Source organism: Chamaea fasciata, unplaced genomic scaffold, assembly GCF_029207755.1.
Source record: "Chamaea fasciata isolate MVZ Bird 193981 ecotype frontalis unplaced genomic scaffold, bChaFas1.0.hap1 SCAF_10, whole genome shotgun sequence".
NCBI classification, from domain to species: Eukaryota; Metazoa; Chordata; class Aves; order Passeriformes; family Sylviidae; genus Chamaea; species Chamaea fasciata.
The window spans coordinates 20,510,350-20,531,322 of record NW_027094095.1 but is presented as its reverse complement, the minus strand read 5'-3'; the positions used below and the strand labels follow the sequence as shown (position 1 = coordinate 20,531,322).

The 20,973-nt window shown below is 37.1% G+C and overlaps 1 protein-coding gene across 2 annotated transcripts in view; it reads right to left on the bottom strand.

The window, feature by feature from the left end:
* Window positions 1–20,973, bottom strand: part of ADGRL4 (adhesion G protein-coupled receptor L4) — a 73,717-nt gene that overhangs the window by 12,437 nt on the left and 40,307 nt on the right. The window contains exons 4-13 of one of the 2 annotated variants that reach the window (XM_066192574.1): window positions 17,287–17,442; window positions 16,698–16,768; window positions 14,823–14,996; window positions 14,552–14,735; window positions 12,175–12,291; window positions 10,901–11,094; window positions 9,477–9,644; window positions 7,759–7,962; window positions 6,530–6,750; window positions 6,369–6,435 (exon numbers count right to left, since the gene is read on the bottom strand). In XM_066192574.1, the coding sequence (XP_066048671.1) occupies window positions 6,369–6,435; window positions 6,530–6,750; window positions 7,759–7,962; window positions 9,477–9,644; window positions 10,901–11,094; window positions 12,175–12,291; window positions 14,552–14,735; window positions 14,823–14,996; window positions 16,698–16,768; window positions 17,287–17,442 (1,556 nt within the window). The remainder of the gene's footprint in view (window positions 1–6,368; window positions 6,436–6,529; window positions 6,751–7,758; window positions 7,963–9,476; window positions 9,645–10,900; window positions 11,095–12,174; window positions 12,292–14,551; window positions 14,736–14,822; window positions 14,997–16,697; window positions 16,769–17,286; window positions 17,443–20,973) is intronic. The other variant, XM_066192575.1, reaches the window with a different exon arrangement.

Genomic DNA, 20,973 nt, shown 5'->3' with positions numbered 1-20,973 from the left:
GGAGGATGTTTGCGACATCAATCTGCACTGAACTGCGGAACATCTCAGGAAATCTGCAGCCAGCTGGCACATGCAGGTGCTCTTCTCCTTTCCCTTGACATCCACCTGTGCCCCCTCCCCTGCTGTGTCTGCTTGTTACTCTCTGGGTGACAGAGGGCACGCTTGAGTTTCAAGTCTAGTGTCCTTTCAGTGACTGCAAGGGAGAATTTCATGTACTTTTTCTTACAGAACTACTAAGTTGTTTTTTTTTTTTTAAAAACCCACTTTTGTTTGGAACACCCTTCAAGGACCCTTCAGCCTTATGTGATGAATTTGCAATGCAATATGCAATGACATAGGATCAAGTAATTTTTCTAATGACATTAATATGACTAATGGACACACCCTCTTTTTTCTAAGCATTTCCAGGGACCATAGAATTGGGGCTTTAATGGCAGAGACAAGGAAGGTAAAACCTTCATTCATGTGAAAGCTCTGGTCTTGCTGAGAAATTGCATCCATTGGGTTTGGCAATATGGGAGCTGTGTCTTGGAGATTTAAGTTGATCCTGTCCACTGAACATGGCTAGTATTTTCTGACTCAGTTATTATTTAGCACAGCAGGTATTGTTGCTGAACAGCACTGTGGGTTGAACTAATCTGTTTCAAGCAAAGTTGCAGACTCAGTCTTTAATGCCACTATATAATTAATTCTCTCCACTTTATCCACAATGACATAAGAAATGCCATGGGGACACCTTTAACTGAAACCACAGAGGGGTTAATGAAAAGGGGACTATTACTCTTTAAAAAAGAATAATAAAGGCATTGCTAGTCCCTTTAGGAATTTATTTCCACTAAAAAGGCAGACTGAGAAATAACAGTAGATATAAAAAAATGTTTAAAACGGCTATTTTCTGAAAAATATACAGTAAATGTAGAGTATATCTTTCACATCTATCTAAGAAACATAACTAAGCATTTATCACAAAAAACCCATAGAAGTTTTCAGAGCATAAATATACACTGAAAAATGTGAGATGGTGCTGTGTTTGGTTGTGCTGGAAGTCAGAGGTCAAGCAACATTTTTGATTATAATTATTAGAATATCAAGGAATCTCAGGAATACTGAATGTGCAATGTTTCACTGAAGAGTAGGGATAATAAACTGAGGAAGCCCAAAGAGGCAGTGGACTTGGTGACATCAGTGTGGTGTGACTGGCCTCAGAGGGGTTACTTATTTATTTATTTATTTATTTATATTGTTATTTTTAAATGTTAACATTGTTTCGTCAGACAATGTTCATTATTGAAGCTTGTGAAAATGTAATATATTAGATTCTTTGAATATTTCTTTTTTATAAGAAAGATTTTCAGTTTGAATAGCCTAGATTAAGTACATAAAATTTGTGCGTATATGAGAAAACAGCACAGTAATGGATTTGCCAGGAAATTTTTCTGCATTGATTGCAGCAGTATTACTAATCCTGAATCAACCTAAATGTACAGAACTGAATAAGTATTAGAGCTGTCCATTAAGATTTGAAAAATGTACTAGTCCATTAATTTTACCTTTTTTTGTTGAATAAATTATTTGACAAATAATGGTAAAATTCATCAAATAAATTATCTGATGAATGTATTTTTAAAGTAATTGACTAGCTCTAATGAATATGCAGGCAGTTCCTTAATGAAAAGCATTACTCTACTGTTAGCCTGCTTTCATCACTCATATGTCACTTTTTTGTATTTTGCAACTGCAATCTGTATATTTTATTCATTTACCCATTCACTTATACAAGAGAGGTTGAAAACAGTATGGTTAATCAATCACTGAAGTTCTTAGAATATTTTTTTCTTTACAGTTGATTATTTATTACATTTATTAAAAAGGGCTGGGATTTTCTGGGGGCACCACTTCCAAGAATTATTCTTGGCTTGTACATTCCAAGTCAAGTGCACAAGAATGCTCTGAAAATTGCAGGGCTCATGTATAAGCCATTTTTATGTTGTAAACACTACAATTACCAATTGTTTCAAGAAACTGGAACTTGAAGCCAAGCCAGACACCTTCAAAGTCCCTAAAAACACTCATTAGAGGAGTAAAACAAGGAACAGAGTTGAGGAGCTACCTCCTCACTGCACAGCACTGGGATGTTTGGATAAAAGCCATGGAGAGGATTATCTGCATGATGTTCAATTTTGGAAACGTTCCAACCTCAAAGAGCAAGCCTGTATTTTTTATTAGAGAGGTGATCTCCACAAATGATAGTGATAGATTTATACTGTCAAATGGCAAATTGCACCTATTAATGTTACAACACGTCACACTTCTGAGTCCTGGTTCCTCACAGAGGTGTGCCAATTTATTGTGGCAGTGACAGTAGGTACAACAGTCAAGTCTGCATGACTCTGTCAATACTGTAAAGGTACAAATCATGTTTTCATGGGTGACTTTGAACTTTCTGCACAAAGCTCAGCTGAACAGATTTGACGGGAGAACATTGTGGGAGACAGGTATATTAGAAGGGTTGGCTATAGCTGCACTTGGAATAGCAATGATTCTTTCCCAAATTTTCCTTTTAATGTCTCATAGACTTTCAGAACTACAGCGTTAATAGCCCTTGGCCAACCTTTCCAGACATCATTTCTACACCCAAGCGGATAACTAATATATAGCTGAACCTCAAAATAGGTACAAGTGGAAGGACTTAAGCTGTGTCCATAAAGTTTAAAAGAAGAAGTTTCCAAAAACACCAGGGGTGCAGAGTAAAGCCCTAACATAAGTCTACTCCCACTCAAAAAGCTATGATGCCAGACGTGGGGAAAGCCATGTTGAAATCCTCCACTGGGAAGGAGTTTATTATTGACTGATATTACATGCTAATCAAAACTGCAGCCATCACCCTGGCAGCAAACAGTCATTCCCATTCTACACACTTCTACACACAGGGAGATTATTATTGTAAGAGTGTATTACAGTAGAAAATAAAGTTCTTCTATGACTTCTTTTTATTCTCTCTTCCCCCCCCCCCCCCCCCTTTCATACCTTTTATCTCTGGGGTTTATATTTCTTATACTTGTCTTTGCCTCAGTCAGTCTTGGGTTGCCATGTGTGTGAATGTTTGTCCCTTAAAGCTTGAGATAAACTCATGTTTCTATTAAAAAGTTTAAATACATATTATAAATAATTTCTCCGTACTTGCATGCTTTGATCTAATCTACTGCATAGTTTTAGTTAAAATGATTGTGGTTCTAAAGTATTAGGAGGAAGGAATAAGTTGTAGAAATTATCTTCGATTTGCAGCTTGTTTTATAAAGGTTTTAAATGCTCTTTCTTTGCTAAGTCCATCTAAAGAGTTTCTGACCCACTTCTTTTCATGTGCAGTCACCAATCTAATAATAATAATTATAATAATTTTTAGATGGGATCAATAAGGCATTGCTTTGCACTTAAGACTTCTAATAGAACCATAGTATTAATATGCAAACACCTTCAGAAGTAGTGTTTCTGGTTAGGCAATCAGAGGAGAAGCTAATTTGTACTCCTGATAAACACTTGAGCTCCCTATGCTTCATTATTACTACAGATTTACAGCCCAAGAACGTGTTTGAAACAACGTGCCCTGAGACAGCTGACCCATTGGTGCAGGAGTGGTTCTGTGTTCTGTTCTTCATCATTTACATGCTGGCTCAGAGGCATATTACAGCATAATCCAAACCACAAATCTCCTGGGACCCTACTCAGAGAAATGGAAACCACCATTTGGGTACATGGGCATTTGTCCTGACAACGATTTAAATGTTTTTGTGCAAGAATTTTGTGGTGAGTAGCCCTCCAGAGAACTGGTATCCACAGTTTCCCAATTATCTTGGAAGACCTGCAAATTCAACTATTAGTAGATGAAGCTCAGGATTAACAGTAAAGTGGAGTTGCCAGATTTTTAAGCTTTCAATATGATGGTTGCAGTGCCCCATCTGGTTATCCCAGAACAAAAGTGATATTTTCTTGTCAGAGTCATTAATTAATATTTTTTTTCTTCTTTCTCTTTAATTAGCTGTGGGCAGAATGGAAATATTGGGAAATATTTGGCTCCTGTAATTAAAAGGACTGCCTGAGTGGTACTACTTTGGAAAGAGTTTAATCTTTGTCACATTGGAACCCATGCATGTTCTCAACAGGAAGGCTGGACAATGAAAACAGAATTGCTACCGACAATGTGCTTCCCATGGAGAAGACATCTGACACCAACTTCATCTTCTAGTGTCAGTGCCTATTTTCATGGAGTTTTCCATATTTTCTTTTATTACCTGGATAAAGCATGAGCAAAATACCTAGGTCCCTGCACCCTTAGAAAATATCCCCATTGCAGTTCAGGCTTCATTTTGCTATCACTCCATCAAAACAAGCTGTCCAAGCTCTCAAAAAAACCCCTGGAGCAGCTGAAGCACCTTGCTGAAAGCACATTGCCCTTCCCCCCATGGTTTAGTGGCATATTGTTATGAAGAGACAATAAATAAAAGTATGGGAATTCTGTGAAAACAAGTTAGCATGAAATTCTTCTATAACACACAAAAAGTAGCTGAACAACCACAGGGTTCTTTGCTGTTCAGCTACAGGTCTTTTGCATGGCTTCACTTAGGCAAGGGAGTGAGAGAAAAAGAAACTCTCTGGCTGCTCTCCTCTTCTGCAGGAGAGCTGCACTGGCACACAGGTCTGGATCAACTTCCAGCACCTCCCTTTTCCCTTTTAATTTGCAGGGATTGCTGGAAGATCTGGAGTGCTCAAAGAATGTCCACAGGCCTCAGAGCCCAGCTTGCAGGATTTGCTTCTGCAGCCGGCCAGATTTACAGCAAAGCCACTGCAGCCCTGCTCTGCCTCTGCGCCGTGTACCTGGGATCCCCACTGGGCACAGCTCAGCTGGAGCTGGAAACGAGGTTACACATGCCTGCACTTGGGGCATTTTGTGTGTTTTGATAACGCGATTTTCGTCTGCCAACCGCACAGAGATACATCACTGTGCATAAATTTTTACCTGAAGGCAGATGAGGAACAGGAATGAGAGAAATAACAACAAAACCACAGCCCTGCTGCCTCCATGGAAGAAATGATAAGGTCCAAAGAGGAAATAGGAAGTTGTAAACTTCAAGCTAAGAATTGGAAGAATTTCCTAGTAAAGGATGATATCTTGCCATGATTTTATTCATCTTAGGAACCTGCTGGACAGCAGGGCTATCTGACCCAGAAGAACTGAGACAAGTGAGGTCATAGTGCTTTGCCTCTCAAACTCTGCTGTGCTCACCAGAAGGGTGAGATGGGGAGGCTTAACATTACAGCTGTATCTGGCAGGTTGTTTCCAGCTGTACCCAATATGCAGCGGAAATTTGGCATGAAATTTGACCAGAAATGTACCTGATACTTTATTAAGCTATGAAATGGATAATGCCTTGAAATAAAACTGTTTCACTACCAAGTTGCATGTGTTAGGATCTTCCACTTTTAACAAATCCTCACATTATACGAAATAGCTTAAAAGGCAACATAGTTGTAGCTGGCTTGACCATAGATGCTGCGAAACCTCACTATTGCACCTTCTCCTTCTGTTAGCTCCAGCTATCAGTGTCAACACAGTCTTACAGAATAAAGCCCCATTACAGCTAGAATGGTTCCTTAAACTTTATAGCACTCAGAAATGCTCCTGAGACACCAAAAACATCTCAATTCAGAATTGAACATGTAATACCTGCCAAATTCGCAGGTTTGAAACCACTTCCAATAGGAATTAAAAAGGCCCTCTTCACAGCTGAAATAGGGCTATCAATACTTGACTTGTCTGCCCGTGTGAAATAGCGGGTTCTTTTCTCTGACGTCGCAATTTAGTTTAAAATGGCTTTGATGATGACAGGGTACAAGTGAATGATAAAACCACAGAGATGACAGTCTAATCTTACAAAGATGACCGATCACTGATAAGAGATTAAGTCACAGAACATTTGAAAAACCAGATTATCTGTCTGCTAGGATGGTGTCTGTGTACACCTCCTGCTGAGCCATGCTGAGACGCCAGCGACATAAAAAGACACTTCTCTGTAAAAACCAGAAATGCTTCACAGAATTTCTCAAACTGTTGGGATAAAAGACAGAGAGTAAGGAAAAAAACTCCTCTGATTTTATGTTGAACTTTTTTTGTCAAACATTCATTTTCCAGACTAGTAAAGTATTTAGATGTACAGCATATAAATAATTTAGAGGTACTATAAAAAGGTCTAAATTAGTCAATTCTGCCCTATAATTAGCACTCACAGCTATGCTGGCAGTGGGTGGGTGATTATTAAACACCTTTTATTATTGGCTTTATGTACTACAATAAAAATTAAAATTATACTTACAAGAATTATTAGACATGCTGGTCCTATAAAACTCCATATAAAGTTATTCTTAGTGCTGAGCCAACATCTGAAAATTAAACAGCAGAAAATGCCTTGAAATGTGCTTTTGTGAATATTGTCTCCTTCTGTACGATGATTTGGACACAGAAACGGTGACTTACACTTCTGTGGTGCCGTAGTACTTGTATCCCAGTGCAGCAGAGATTCCAACGACCACGGCTGGACTGACATAGCCAAAGACATAGAAATTCTTGTGCAAGAAACCCTTGTTGTAGATGACTCCCACAACTATTAGGTAGAGGTGAATGCCTTCAATGCACATCCATGCAAAAGCAGCTAGGAGGAAATAATGGAGTAGTCCAGCAGTAATTGAACAGAAGAGCTAGAAATTCAATCAGAGAAAGCAGGAGTCATAATTCTATTAATAGGCTTTTGTATCTCTACATAATAATATAATAGTACATGCACAACCACTGAGTGACTAAAGTGGTGACTCAGCCCAGTTGTAATGCTGGTTAACAAGAACTTGGCCTACACCCATTTGCACATTCATTCATTAGTGTTTTCTGTAGCAAATGGTAAAATAAAGTGACTACATTCAACTTTTAAAATTAGTGTATGACTTCCCAGAAAAACGGTATAAATGGTTTGACTGTGTTGATCCTATTGTTATAGCTGATTAGTTTATATGCTTGATCTAGACAAAGGTAATTTTTATTATTTTGATAACATTGTAACTAGGCATCACAAGGAATTATTTCTGAAATAACTTTTGTTATACAAAGTGTTTGTAAAATGATATTTTTCCATCCATCAGTACTGGATTGCTACCTCAGGGATAGCAGCTCGTATTTTTTCAAGTGATTTAAATACTATTCAGCTACTTATAGTAGGCTATTTTGATAATTTATGCATAATTTTATTTCCTAAAACTAATCTGACGTGCAAAAATTAACACCCTAGCTTTCTGAATAGCAAAAGGGACACGTCAAGACCTCACATGGGGTCCTCCAGCTAACAGCTCAAAATCTCAGATGTCAGCTTGGGATTGCAGCTCTGGGCCTGATTTTAGAGAAAACTGTCACCCTGGGAGCCACCAGTGCACCTTTATCCAGCATCCTAAGCGAAGTGAAAATTCTAAAAACATAGAGATCACAGTCTCAGTAAAGGTGACAAATTTTAAAAGAAACCCATGGGGTGAAGTCAACACACACCAGCTCAGATGAAGACCCTGCTTCTTTAAATGACCATTTTGTATTTCCTGTTACTGTACTGGGAAGTCAGGGTCACTGTTGTAGATAGGAAATGTGGGGAGTAGAAGGAAGATCATATCTTATACTGTATATTTATTTTGCAATACAAAATCAAGGCACAAGAGAAAACTACCCACCTTATTATTGTTCATATTAATTCCAATCAGAAAAATAAGTTCCGCCAGGAAAAGGCTGCAGCAGAGGTTTTTGTGAATTGTCGTTCTAGTGCTTTGAATTTCACTGAAGAACCAGAATGTGAAAATGCACATGGAGAGGCAAATCAACGAAATAATTATTCCTAGCTGAGTGATTCTTGTAAGAATGCTATAATTTGTAACACCCTGGGGGAAAATTATAATATAGTATTTAAAAGAACAGCTTTGTAACTTCTCAAGAAAGACCTCATTCTATAATACAGCTCTTTTTTTCTTTTCTACAAAATATTAATCAAAACTGTTTGTAGAGTTTCACTGGAAATGTAAACTTTGGATAATCTAAAAAGTATTCGGTTTTTCTGAGACATATAATTCTAGGGGAAATTAAAAATAAACTCTATATATCCCTGCTCTTGCATTTTCTGATATTTCTTAACAAAACTTTTTATTAACATCAGTATCTCCTAATAAGATTTTCAAAATCAGATCATTTTAGTGAATGACAAACACACTGGCAGTAGGACATCTATTAATATGACACGTACATTTTCTAATATAAAAGGACTTATCGCAGCAGTGACTTAGATAAGCAAAACTGAATAACTGTCTTACTGAATTTGCAACATGATCAAAACAAGACTCTGAAATAACAATCACTTCCAGCAAATGCTATTCCAGATATGCAACATGAACTTTCTCCAGAGAAACACAAGATATTTCAATACTGGACATGAATATTTTCTGTGTAAGAATACAATTTCTTTTGCTGTTTCCTATTTGAACAAAGAAACTCTGAAATACATGAATGTACATCATCAAAAAGATAGTATTCAGCTGACCATAAAATGCATCTAAGTATTTTTTTTACTAAATAAAGGATGAGACATTCTTCCCTTCCCAGCCTTTCTTTTCAAAATAACTATATAGGTACCTGCAAAGGTTTTAAATACGAACTGAAGACTTAGGATGCTATTTAGCAACCAGAAAACAGCCTCTATCAGCATGAAATTCACAGTGTGAGAAGAGCTGTCTCAATACAGTATATTCATGCTAATATTCTGCTTGCTGTCAGTTCTGATACCTTATAAAGCTGCCTCCTGAGGCAGGACCTGAACTCCTGCAGATCCCCACTGAGATCCTGGAAATCTATGGGGATTCTTAACATAAGAAGGTCATAAATTGAATGGCCATTCTCCCGATTTTGTGCTGGTCGTGAGTGTCCATGTTTAATAGTCATAAACTTCAGATTGATTATGCTGCTGCAAACTCTCCAGAGAGAATTTAAAGCAGATTTTTAGATGCCAAGGTTAGACAAATGGGTGGCAAAGTTTTGAGAGACAGAAATCCAGGGCCATATGGTTACTGACCACCAATGAATGGCAGATAAATCCCACAGCAGTCCTAAAGTGAGATTTAAAATGAAATGCAATGCTCCAAAAATAAGCACAACAGACTGTGTTTTTGGAACAAGATACTTTGCTGCATCACTGCTCTGTAATACTGCAGAGAGGACATAAGGAAATTCAAACACATATGGGAGGAATTTTGTTTGCTTTGTGCACAATAAATTGTGTGTTTGCTGAACAAACCAGGAGACAACCTAAAGGGGGGTGAGTATGCAGGTTGCACTAAAACAAAAACATAAGAAATGAAAACAGAAGAAAGTGTCAGGTAAAACAGTAAATTAAAATAGCACTTACAACGGAGCCACCTGAGGACATCAAAACAGCAAAATGAGTCAGATGATTACATTTGCATGAGATATGAGTGGAGTTGGAATGTGTCAGCTCACAGCCTTCTGTAGCCCAGTTGCCATTCATTGTGTCTGAGTAGTTCCAAAATGCACATTTAATGTCTTTATCTGCAGTCTGGAACAGAAACAAGATGTTCTGCTGATGGCAAATGGCAGGATATTTCCCATCAAGAGACCTTTCTTACGCTAGACCGCGCAATTCATTAAAAAATGCTTGTTATCATTGCAAGGTTGGGAAACAAAAAACACATTCTGCAAGACCTATTCCAAGCAATTAAAATGTGGCTGGAGATGGAAGCAATTTATTCACACAGCTAAAACCCCACCAAACATGTAGTCTAATCAGATTACTGAACCCTTCTGGCACCTGCAAAGATGTTGGAATTTTTACCTATTGAAAACACTGTTATATATACACTTGCACCTGCTGAACATGGACTAGACTCCAAGGTTACAGCCACATGGCTTATCCATTCCAAATGAGCAGTTCAAAAACTGAGACTTATTCTGTGCATTTTACAAAGCAATCTGGGACAAAGCCAGGGTCATATCACACCTGCTATATCACCTGCTACACAACAGTGACGAGCAAGACCATTAGTATTACTTAGTACAGTTAGTGCTTACTAAATCTAGTTAAAGACTAAGTCTCCACTGTAATGCAGGCTTTATAAAATTATGCAAATTTATATAAAGGTGCTTTCTAACTCAGAAGGGAAGTAACAAATTTAAAAGCTATGTAACTAGGGTTAGCACCTTGTCCCGTTGCTCACCTCACTGCAGAGTTGCTTTCTTGTTATGTTTCTGAATATTCTTTGTGACATGAAACGTGATTCTTCACATAGGAGTGAAGCCAGCAAAAATCTGTATTTGCTGGAAGTAAACCTCTCAGTTTTAAATACATGTGTTCAGATTTCAGAAATAAAAAATGCTTCAAAACTATAGGTTCTGTTTGCCCCCTAATTCCAGGTTACTTTCTTTGCATCAACCTTGAAGCATTTCTTCCCTTTTCTTTAGTATAAATGCTTAAGTTTTTTCAGAAAAAAACCTAAATACAGAACAATCAAGATCCTGTAATATTCTTTGGTTTACAGAGAATCTACATTTTATCTATATTGCAACCCAGCAAAGATGGCATTGTTGCCCTTGTTTTAGTCCCATAGCAATTTTCCTCTGTATCATATTTAGTATATTGCACTTAGGATGTCACTTTTGAGGTTAATCTTATTAGAGTAATAAAAGGTAACCTCACATCAGCAAACAACAGAATTATGTCTTAGTTTATCATATGCTGCAGGTATGCTTACATCACATAAAATGATTAGCTAATGTTTTGTTTTACTTGAAGCTGATAATAAAAACCCCCCTTACCTTGGCATACTTTAAGGTAAATGTTATTTTCTCAAGCTCATAGAGCGTGGGTGGGTTTGAGCTAATTGCAACAGCTATAACTGCTGAGCTGACTGTCTGTCTCTGCTCTGAAGGGTCTTTGGAGGAGCTGTTTCTAGGTGATGAAAGCAGAGAACCGATATTGCTGTACCGCAGGAAGACAACTGCAACAGTGCCTATCAATCAAACAGACCAGGGTTAGTAGTTTGTGGGTTTTATAGAAGAACAAAATTGAGGACATTAAGGAAACAATAAACAATAGACATTATTGCTGCTATTGCATAAAATATGCAAAACAGATGGAGTCTTTGTGGAATACTTATAAAAATGCTTTAGAGACAATGAAATATAGCTTTATTTAAAACAATGTAACTGGCATTAGGAATAAAAATGTGTGTTCGCACTGGCAATACCAATTAGATATATGCACATGTATTTTTCCTAGAATAATGTATGCTGCTGCTGTTCTGCAACTGGTTACACACGTGGTGTCAACTCTCACAAAGTAAAATGTCTCACAGCTGAAGTAAATACTGGACCTTTCTGAAATACCTGGCTTGCTTTGACTTCCATGACAGTGGACCCAGGATGGAATACAAATAGGGAAAAGGAAAAAGGTATTTTCGGATTCAGTTCTGATCTTAAAAAATGTAGTGACTTTCTCCCTGGTACCACAATAAACCACATTTTTAGATGCTGATACATGGTGAGATACAGATTAGATGGAAGATGAGAATTTAAATAATTTTTCCATGTTTATTAAATTATGTGGTTTAATTTCGAGCTGTTTAAACACATGCATTTATATTTAGTAATGACAGTATTTATAAGCCCTTTCTGTAGCACTCTGAGGTACAAGCCAGATCTGGATCCTGCTGGGTTTGGTACTAAAGATTACATGTTCTTGTCCCAGTGAGGTACTCTCTGAATGGAACTATGAACCAAATTTTGAAGGAGAAGTAGCACAGAGCCCCTGGACCACAGGGGCTGGTCCAAAGTCATACAGCAGATCTATGGCTGAGAAAAGGATAAAGCTCTGATTTGTGATACCAATACCCAGTGAGAAAACTCATTGGATACTCACTGGATGTGTTAGAAATATCAGTCTTGAGACAACAAAGGAGAAAGGGTGATAAAAATATCTTAGGAGTGTGGAAGTTCAGCCTTGGTAAACTGCACGTTTGGTGTTTTCTAGTGGTTACAAGCCTATCCAAGGTGTTTATTAACCCACCTACTCTCCAGCATTTGTTTCTTACCATTTGGATGAGGTTCCTTTCTCTTCTTTGGAGAGATCTTTATGTAATCTCCCCCTGTGTATACGTGAGGGTGGATGTGTTTCATGTGGTGTGAATCAAAAGCAAAAACCTTGAGTGCTGCAAAAGAAGAAAAATACTGTACAAATCACAGCTCCATTATGGTCTACCATAATTTAGAGTTGGGTTAATAAATGTGCTACTGGATTGCATAATTACTGTGAATTTTAAGACTCTGTCCTCGTGGAAAATATTTCAAGAAAAATGTCATTGATATAACATGTTTGCTTAAACATCTGTTTTTTTTTTTTTTTAATTTTTATTTTTTTTATTTCCATGCACACATTTTGCTTTCATACTTTTTACTCTTTCCATGAAAAATATAATCCCTTATTTACCTTGCCTTAAATTAGGTACTGGAAAAAAACAATGTAGGTTACTTTAGAAAGAGCTATTGCTTTATTAAAAATGTATTTCTGAAAGGGGCCACAAATCACAATTATAAAAAGGAAAGCATAAAATTCTCCACTGAATAATAACATTTGATAAAAGCCAATTTTTGAAAAGTATATATTTTATGGTTATCTATCCATGCTACCAAATGCACATTGCACCATGAACTAATGATGTGTCTTGTCAAAAAACAAACAAACAAGCTTCACCCCTTAGGACAAAAACTACATTAGAGTCTATTGAGCTCTTTATTTGCTTCATTACGGTGCTGAATTTCAATCACCCAGGATGGGAACAAAAATAAGTCAATCAGGCTATTTTTAAGAACAAAAAAACCCCCAAACAACAGCAAACAAATCTAAAACTTGACTGACAGAGGAATATCACTAAGCTAGACCATCTGCATTGCTCATACCACAGCACACAAAAGTAATATGAGCTATTCAATAGACCAGCTGTCAGAAAATGTTTGTAAGGGCATAAGAAACTGTTTGCTTTGGCTGGAGTTTTGAAAAGCTCGTAGATCAAGAACTTGCACCAAAAAAAGCAGTGGAGAGAGAGAGGTGATGTCGTAGGTCTTATCCCAAAATAGTTGTGTGTGGCACATATGAGACCTGTGAAAAAGGTATTCATGATGAAAAACAGTAACAAAAATTTTAGTGTTTGGGTCCAGTTTGGAAATGAGCTCATTCAGTTTACCATTTTAGAACAAAACTAAGGAATATAATCACTAACCATTCAACACAGGAATTCCTCTCCATTCTCTGTATCAGCTTTTTCTCTCACCTTGGTGACTGATATCTACAGTTCCACTGTGAGACTGCATTCCAACCCTCCCTTCCTGACTTTTCATGGCCTCAGCTCTATGGTGATGAGAGCCTCTGCTTTCAAGCAAGGGAGGTGTGGGGAGGAGGCACAGGGGCTTTACAGCCAGCACCTGGACCTGCTGCAAATGCAGAGGTGCTCTGCAATAACATAAGTCTGATTCTACAGTCTGTGTCAAGGAACAAATCCCTCCCTAGTTTTTTCATCACTTTAATTTATTTTCAGACAGGTGAGGGAAGAACAGGTGGTTTGACCTGCCTCGAGACCACAGTAGGAATCCTTCACATCAAGTTATCATATAAAACAGCAAGATAGTGAGAGACATTGAAGGACTCTACTAAATCTAAAATAAGAAATAAGATGACATACAGTTTGGAGACATTCAGAAAAATAAAGATGAAAATGTGGCCATTTGACAAAGGACTCAGCCATGATTTATCAGAATTTTCAAAAGTGGCTGGTGTCAGCCTTAGTCTATTCTCAGTGAGGGAATGGTAAAACTCTTATTACCACAGCAAAATCAGCAGGTATTGGTGGGAAGACACCAGCACAAAGGGAGAAAGAAGGTAGGTGAGCAAAATGGCGCAGTTGAGACTAACCAATTCTCCTCCTGGGGAATTCCTCTTAAAATGAGAAATTCCTGTTGAGATAAAGCCACTCAAGTTTAAACTCACTAGGTACAATCCTTATTCCAAGTTCATTTATAACTACACTGAACCAAAAAGGAGTTAAAAAATCGGTAGAGAGCAAATGCAAATTTTGTTCCATTGGTGTTTTTATACACATAAGATGCATAGGATAATTTTGTGCTTATAAAATGAGTCTAGACTGTGTGAGTATGGCCATAATCATAGATTTAAAGAAAATATAAATAGCAAGTTCCCACTGACTTTCAATTTATTTTTTTGCTCTGGACTAAAATGTTTAGTCTTTGAAAATTATGATACCTACACTGAAAGTCAGGTGTTAGCTACAAAAATCATACAAATTAACACCTGTGTCTTTCACATAACACCATTTCTAAACTTCATAACAGTGCTGAAAAACTCCTCAGATTAATCCACATCTAAAGTATATCTTAGAATAATTTTCTTTATCTTACCTATGTCACTTGCATTAGCATCCAGCTGGGCTGTCTTTTTGAAGCTCTGTGACATGACAAGTGTTGCCTGCTCTGCAGTGTGCAGTAGCTTAGTCAGGCTCCGCCTTTGGTTATCTACAGGTAGAGCTTCCCAGACTGTCATTTTGTCTTTTTGTAAAAAATTGTTCACAGTGTTGACCAAAACCTGTAAGTAAAAGCATGTGTTTGAGAAGTCACGTGCTGTCTTTGGAAAAAGGATAAACCCCAGGGCTCCAAGGCTTGATCCACTCACGTTAATGGTGGTGTTGTGAAGGGCTTCGTTGTCAGAGACAGAGTCACTCATGCTGCTCCACGATGAGTAAGACAGTGCTTCAACATATGAAATCACTTCTACGGGTAAAAGTGGTCCCAAAGTATTTTTGTTAATTTCCTGCAGCTTCTCCAGAGGTGTTTTTAAATGACTAATCTGAAAAACGCCAGAATTCATATCTTAATGAAACAAGTAAAGCCATATTTCTGCACGTGGAAATGAACCCAATAGACTGATTTCTGTTAATTAACATTCTGGTTTATAAGACACTAGTGCATAAACACCCCTAGTCAATCAACAGGTTGACCTATAAATTATTGATATTACACATGTCTGGCATAACCTTCACAAGCAACCACGATTAAGAGAATTGTGTGCTATCATTACACATTTTTCCCTACAGCACCTGTTTTATTTGTTCTGATGATCTAAAGTGAACTAGTAAATGTTCAGAAAAAATAATTAAATATCAGTGATACGATTATTCTGCTTCTGTATTAATCTGTTGACTTTTCTTTTAAATTTTGACTGAAGAGGTGGGAGCAGATGGGAAGTATTTGTAAATTTTTTTAGTTGTTTTTTCTCAAATGCAAATTATAAAGCACTAGTTGAGTGAACTCTACTGCCTATTTCTCCTTCAGTGCTTCAGCTTATAAACTGCTAAATGCACTTACATAAAAGAGCTAGTTTAAAAATAAAGCAAGGACAGTGTGAGATGAAGATTAACCTTCCACATTTCAGTCTAACGGCTGAATAAGAGAAGAATTCTGACTTCACAATACTGGAATCTAATTAATAAAACTGTCAGCATCTGATTTTGTATGATCTCTACTCTCTGCTGTTGAACAACTTTTATTTGGCTTGCTTTGTCTTTGACTGCTACTGAACAGCACTAGAAAACAGGCTAAAAATCTCACAGTTATTGACACAAAAGTATTTTGAATTATTAATTTAAGTTTAGTTTGAGTATATCTTTTAAAAAATCTCACTCTAAGAGTCTGCTGTAACATTTACGATGGCTTTCCATCTAAGTGTGATAAGCAGATATTTTATTTGATATAATATATTACACGGCAAGTAAGCATAAAAATATGTTAAGACAGCAGATATATAATACTAGGTAAATAAAATTCTTGAAAATAATATCTTTTTGAATCCAGTAACTTAATCAAATTTCTTAATATCAAATGCAAACATATACAATTGCTTTTAATTTATTTATGCTTATGCTTAATTTATCCTTTTAAATTAAACAATACTGTAGCTGTAGAATAAAGTATAATGCATTTATTAAAATATTTTTAATTGGCTTCAGGAATCTCTGTTTCTGGTGAAAAGAAGTATTTTCTAGTGATAAGTACTCTAGCCACCGAGTATTTGTTTCTATCAATCCTGTATGGCTTTATACACCTGCCTTTGGGGAGTAAATAAACCAGCATACCAAGATGTTACGGCTCCCTTTTCTATTTAGTCACTTGTTGATATTACTTTTGTAAGCTATCTTGCCTTCCTTCTGAACAAGCAAATAATTGCACATCAGTAAATGCAGCAGTGTGTAACTCCAGAAATTACAGAAACAGCTGAGTGATTACCACACTTCTGAATTTTTCATGCATCATGACTCTGCTGGAAAGAGAACATGAAGATTCCCAGCAAGTTATTATCATGAGTAGAACATACAACCCAGTTCAAATAATTTGAAATTATTAAAAAGCCTTCTGTAAACATGCTTAAGTTCAATTTCATGCTTCAAGCCTTTGTTAAAAACTGTTTAAGAACTATTATAATTGAAATAGCAGTTTCAAACAGAAACAATTAAAGGATTTGAAAATTAATCTACAAACCAATGCTACTTACTCTGGCTAAAGTTCTATTAATGTGTTCAGCTATACAGTCTTTGAATAACTCACACTTGGCCTTTGGATTTTCTGTAAAAATAAGAGGGGAAACAAATTATACATTGCAGTTCAATCAATATTCAATACATACTAATTGCAAAAGCTCTTGTCTAGGTCATTCCCCAAACCACCAGCATTCTGAATTTATGCACATGAAACACAGCATTCCATTGTCAAACTACAATTGCAAAGAGTTTTTCTTGGCCAAAGTTATAGCATTGGATTGGAATGAACTATTTTATTCAGTTAGAGAGTTTGGTCCCTTTTATGGGACTTCCACAGGTGGAGTAGAGACAGCTTGAATTTACAGAGAGAGGTACAGATCTGACAGCTGTGAGGAGGTAACCATTATTTCAAATGGATCTCATCACACTGTTTAGCAAAAATACATCTACAAATTTATTCTATTCTCAGGAATTGTAGATGCCACAGCCTTGCCTCTTTTTCATGTCGTGCTGATTAATCTAACTGAAGATAAATAGGCACTAGTGGGCTTCTCAGAAGATGTATCTCTATAATAACACATAAACCTTTATAATATCATGTACCTTGGCAGGAAGTGCCATCATTTGGCTTAAACTGCAATTTTCCTGTGGATGGTTGATAACCTTCCTTACAGGAGCAGTTAAACCCTCCATCCACGTTTTCACATTTTGCATGATCTCCACAGGCAACAGTTCCATCATTGCTGCACTCATCTACATCTGCAAATATTATGAGAAATTGAATTTTTATTAAGTATTTACAGACTAACACCTTGCTGCTTTGTTGGTAATAGCACCGCACACTACAAGCAGTTTCATAATAAAATTTCATGCAATAAAAATAAACAAAAACTAAACCCACAATCTCAATGGCAAAATCCCAGCCAATTATAATACTTAAGGATTAGAAGGATAAATCATAATTGATCATATTTTATACCACCACTTTTATTTCTATATAATACTACACTGCTCATGTTTTAAAACCATATTAATTCTATCATAACAAAATGGTTGGCATGATGCAAATCATCTGAAATCCATTTTTCAGAGATTAAACTAAATAGATTTTTTCAGCTCAATTAGAAAAAGAAAAAAACAACCTGCAGACGTGTCTTTTAAGGTGCAGCATTAAAAAGGCACAGCCAAAGCTCCCTCTGTCCATCCTTTTAATCTAAGAATTAAACTTTGTATCCTTTAAAGTGCTTAGCATATCCTTTTTTATGAAAAATCCACATTTAAATTACATTTGCCTAAAATGTCTTTTGTGCTTCTAAATAAATTGCCATTAGATAGACAAGTTCAGTAATTGGGCGGGGCATAGTCCAAGAGAAAAAACAATGAATTCCAGTAAGGGAATCCATGCATTGATCAATTTAGGAGAGCTGGGTACTAAATCCCTGGCTGGAGTACTGATTATTTTGCATTATTTGGCTGGCTGAGAATAAAGATCAAATAACTCAATGGAGAAAGCAAACTGGGAACTATACCAAATAATTCTGGAGAATGAAGTAATGGACTGTGAAGTGCTGTGCTGGGAAGGAGAAAAGAATGAAGAGCTTTGGGACAGGTAAACCTGAAAAATGAAGTGGCGCATGAGTGGGTTAAAAGTAACAGCCTGAGAACTTAACTGAAGGAAAGGAGAGAGTGCAGGAAATGGAAGAGAGAGGATGAAAACTCCAGTCAAGAATTAGGTATGATGCTTAATTTTGGAAAGAAATTGGTGATAAAATGAGAAGTGGTTAATTGATCAGGGGAGGAGAAGAGGTATCTGAATTGATAGGTAGCAGCCTCTGCTGAGGCAGACAGGGTGTTAAGACCAGACAAGCTGAAAGCAGATATGGAGTGGCTGGAAATCCATTATTAGCATGGACGTAGGGCTAGTTTGACACTCTGCTTTTGATACAAGAATCTGGGTGGTTTTCAAAAAGGAGCACAACAGGAGCAACAATGCATGTGAAATAAGGTTATTATTGAAAAATGGAAAGATGTAACGCATGTATATCGATATATTGAGGGAATGAATGCAAAAAATAAACCAGCCCTGAAGGATACCTGGGGGCCATCTGTCTATATGGACAGAGGTCTCCCTGGGATTCAAGGTTAACGTCCCACCTCACTTTCATATTTCTCTTTTTCTCAATGAGCCATCGATTCTGATTTGCACTCTGGTATGCTGTGTTTTAAGCCTGAAATTCAGAAGCTGCTATGGAGAAGCCATTCCTGCATGGACAGGAAGGAGATGTGGGGCTGGAAGTGCATTTCCCTCCCCAGCACAGCCACCACTGCTCTGCAGGGAGAGCCACCAGGAAAGCAACGTGTTTGAATGGCTTGGTGCCAGCGTGGAAGTTTAAAGCAGGAGGTTAAATTGTGATTTTCTGCATTAGGCCAAATTTTTTTTTCATGTTTAATGCCCCAAACTGCTAATGTTTCTCTTCAAGGAACTGAGTCTTGCATTATCCATATTTGTATGGTTTCTGTGACCTCGGTGTTCATAGTTATGGAGCCAACCACATTATACATGAACCAATCTGGCAAAAGGGAAGGAAAATAACATGATATAGTGCTACACACAGGATGTCTCATAATTAAGTGTGTCGTTTAAAGGCATAAGGCTAGAGTTATTTTTCTTTGCATTTAAATAACCTCTCACATCAGTAAATTATCAAGCTCTGTTTGAAACAAGTGGGTGTGTGTCAGTGCCTTGTTGTGTGACTCTATAAGACAGAGAGAGGGAATGAATTGAAGTGGCAAGGGTGAAAATCATGACAAAGCCAGTTTGTCTAACAAGAAAACACATCACCCTTAAACCTAAGATTTCTTTGGCCTTGTCAGCTACATGGAGGACATGTACATCTGAGCAAGCCATTCATCATTTAATGCAGTGCTAAAACATGAGCAGTTGGCAACAATCTTTGCCAAAACTTACAATACCCTATAAGTACAAAAAATAATATTTGAATGCTTTTGAGAATACTGTTACTAAGGATCAGGTTTACATATGATTTACTGATACAAATGTTGCAAAATTGTCATGACATTTTTCTTTTCATAAACTTTTAGATCAGTAAACCATTTATTTATTATTATTGGACAGTTGTGCATTTTTTTTTTTGTAATTGTCAGATGTTAAGTGTAATGGAGATTTTAATAAGACAGGATTATGCAAAACAACAGCAGAAATTCAAGTATTTTGGCACATCTCTGGCAACAGGACTGCTATTTAAAGTCTGATAGAGACACCCTGTTTAGTATATGCGAACAGACTTTCTGCAGTTGAGCTGTCCATATGGAATGAGTCCATCTCACGCCTGTTTAATTTACTATTTCCAGAGGAATAAAACAACTCCTGGATGACAAAATTAAAAGGCAATATGCCTGATCTTGCAAGGTACTAATCAGCTTTGTATCCTTTTTAAATCAATGAGATTGTCAGGGGCAGCCAACAGTTTGTGACAGTTGCTAGAATGCAGCTTTTAAGTTCCTGCTTTGAAATGCTGTGTGCAGTAACTGGAGGCATTTGTTTCTTTACATTTTGTAGTTGGGCCTTTTTAGCCAAATATGCAGTTGTTGGACCACACATGGACAACAACTTGTCAGTGCTTTCAGCAATCCAGTTTTAGTGGACTTTTGGTGTGAGGATCCCAGACTCTCCTTGAGCAGGGAGCAGGAGAGCAGGAGTGGGCTGCCAAGGCCTGTGTGAGCAGTCTTTACAGACAGCATTGCTGAGCAAAGGCTGAAGAACAGCAGCTATTTAAACAGAAGAGCATTTGCTATAGGTCTGTAGAAAAAGCCCTGGCCTTTTAGTAAATATTCAAAACAAATCCTGGAGCTGAACTTTGAAGCCTTTGTAAAAGCTGCGATCAGAAAAATAATATCACCAACACCACTTAGGCTAGTGTGAAAATAGATTTATAACCTTTTATTTTATTTCTGTGCTTTGTCACTCCTCATTTACTGCAGCAGGCAAGGAAATTCCAATTAAATTAAAAGTACGGAGAACAGTTATTATGTTCAGTCTTGCCAATTACAGGATTGTACCTACATGGCTTTGATTCCTCACCAGCCAGTCAAGACAGCTTGATGTCTACATTATACCTTCTGCTTATTAGTAGCTTGCAAGTGATTGAAAAGTCCAATTGCAAAGGACTAGATGTTCCCTCCCCGTGTCTCCACACTGTGGAAGGCAGCAGCACACACAAAGTAGAAATGAAAAAGTCTATGAATGGCAAAGGTAAAAGAAAAGTTAGC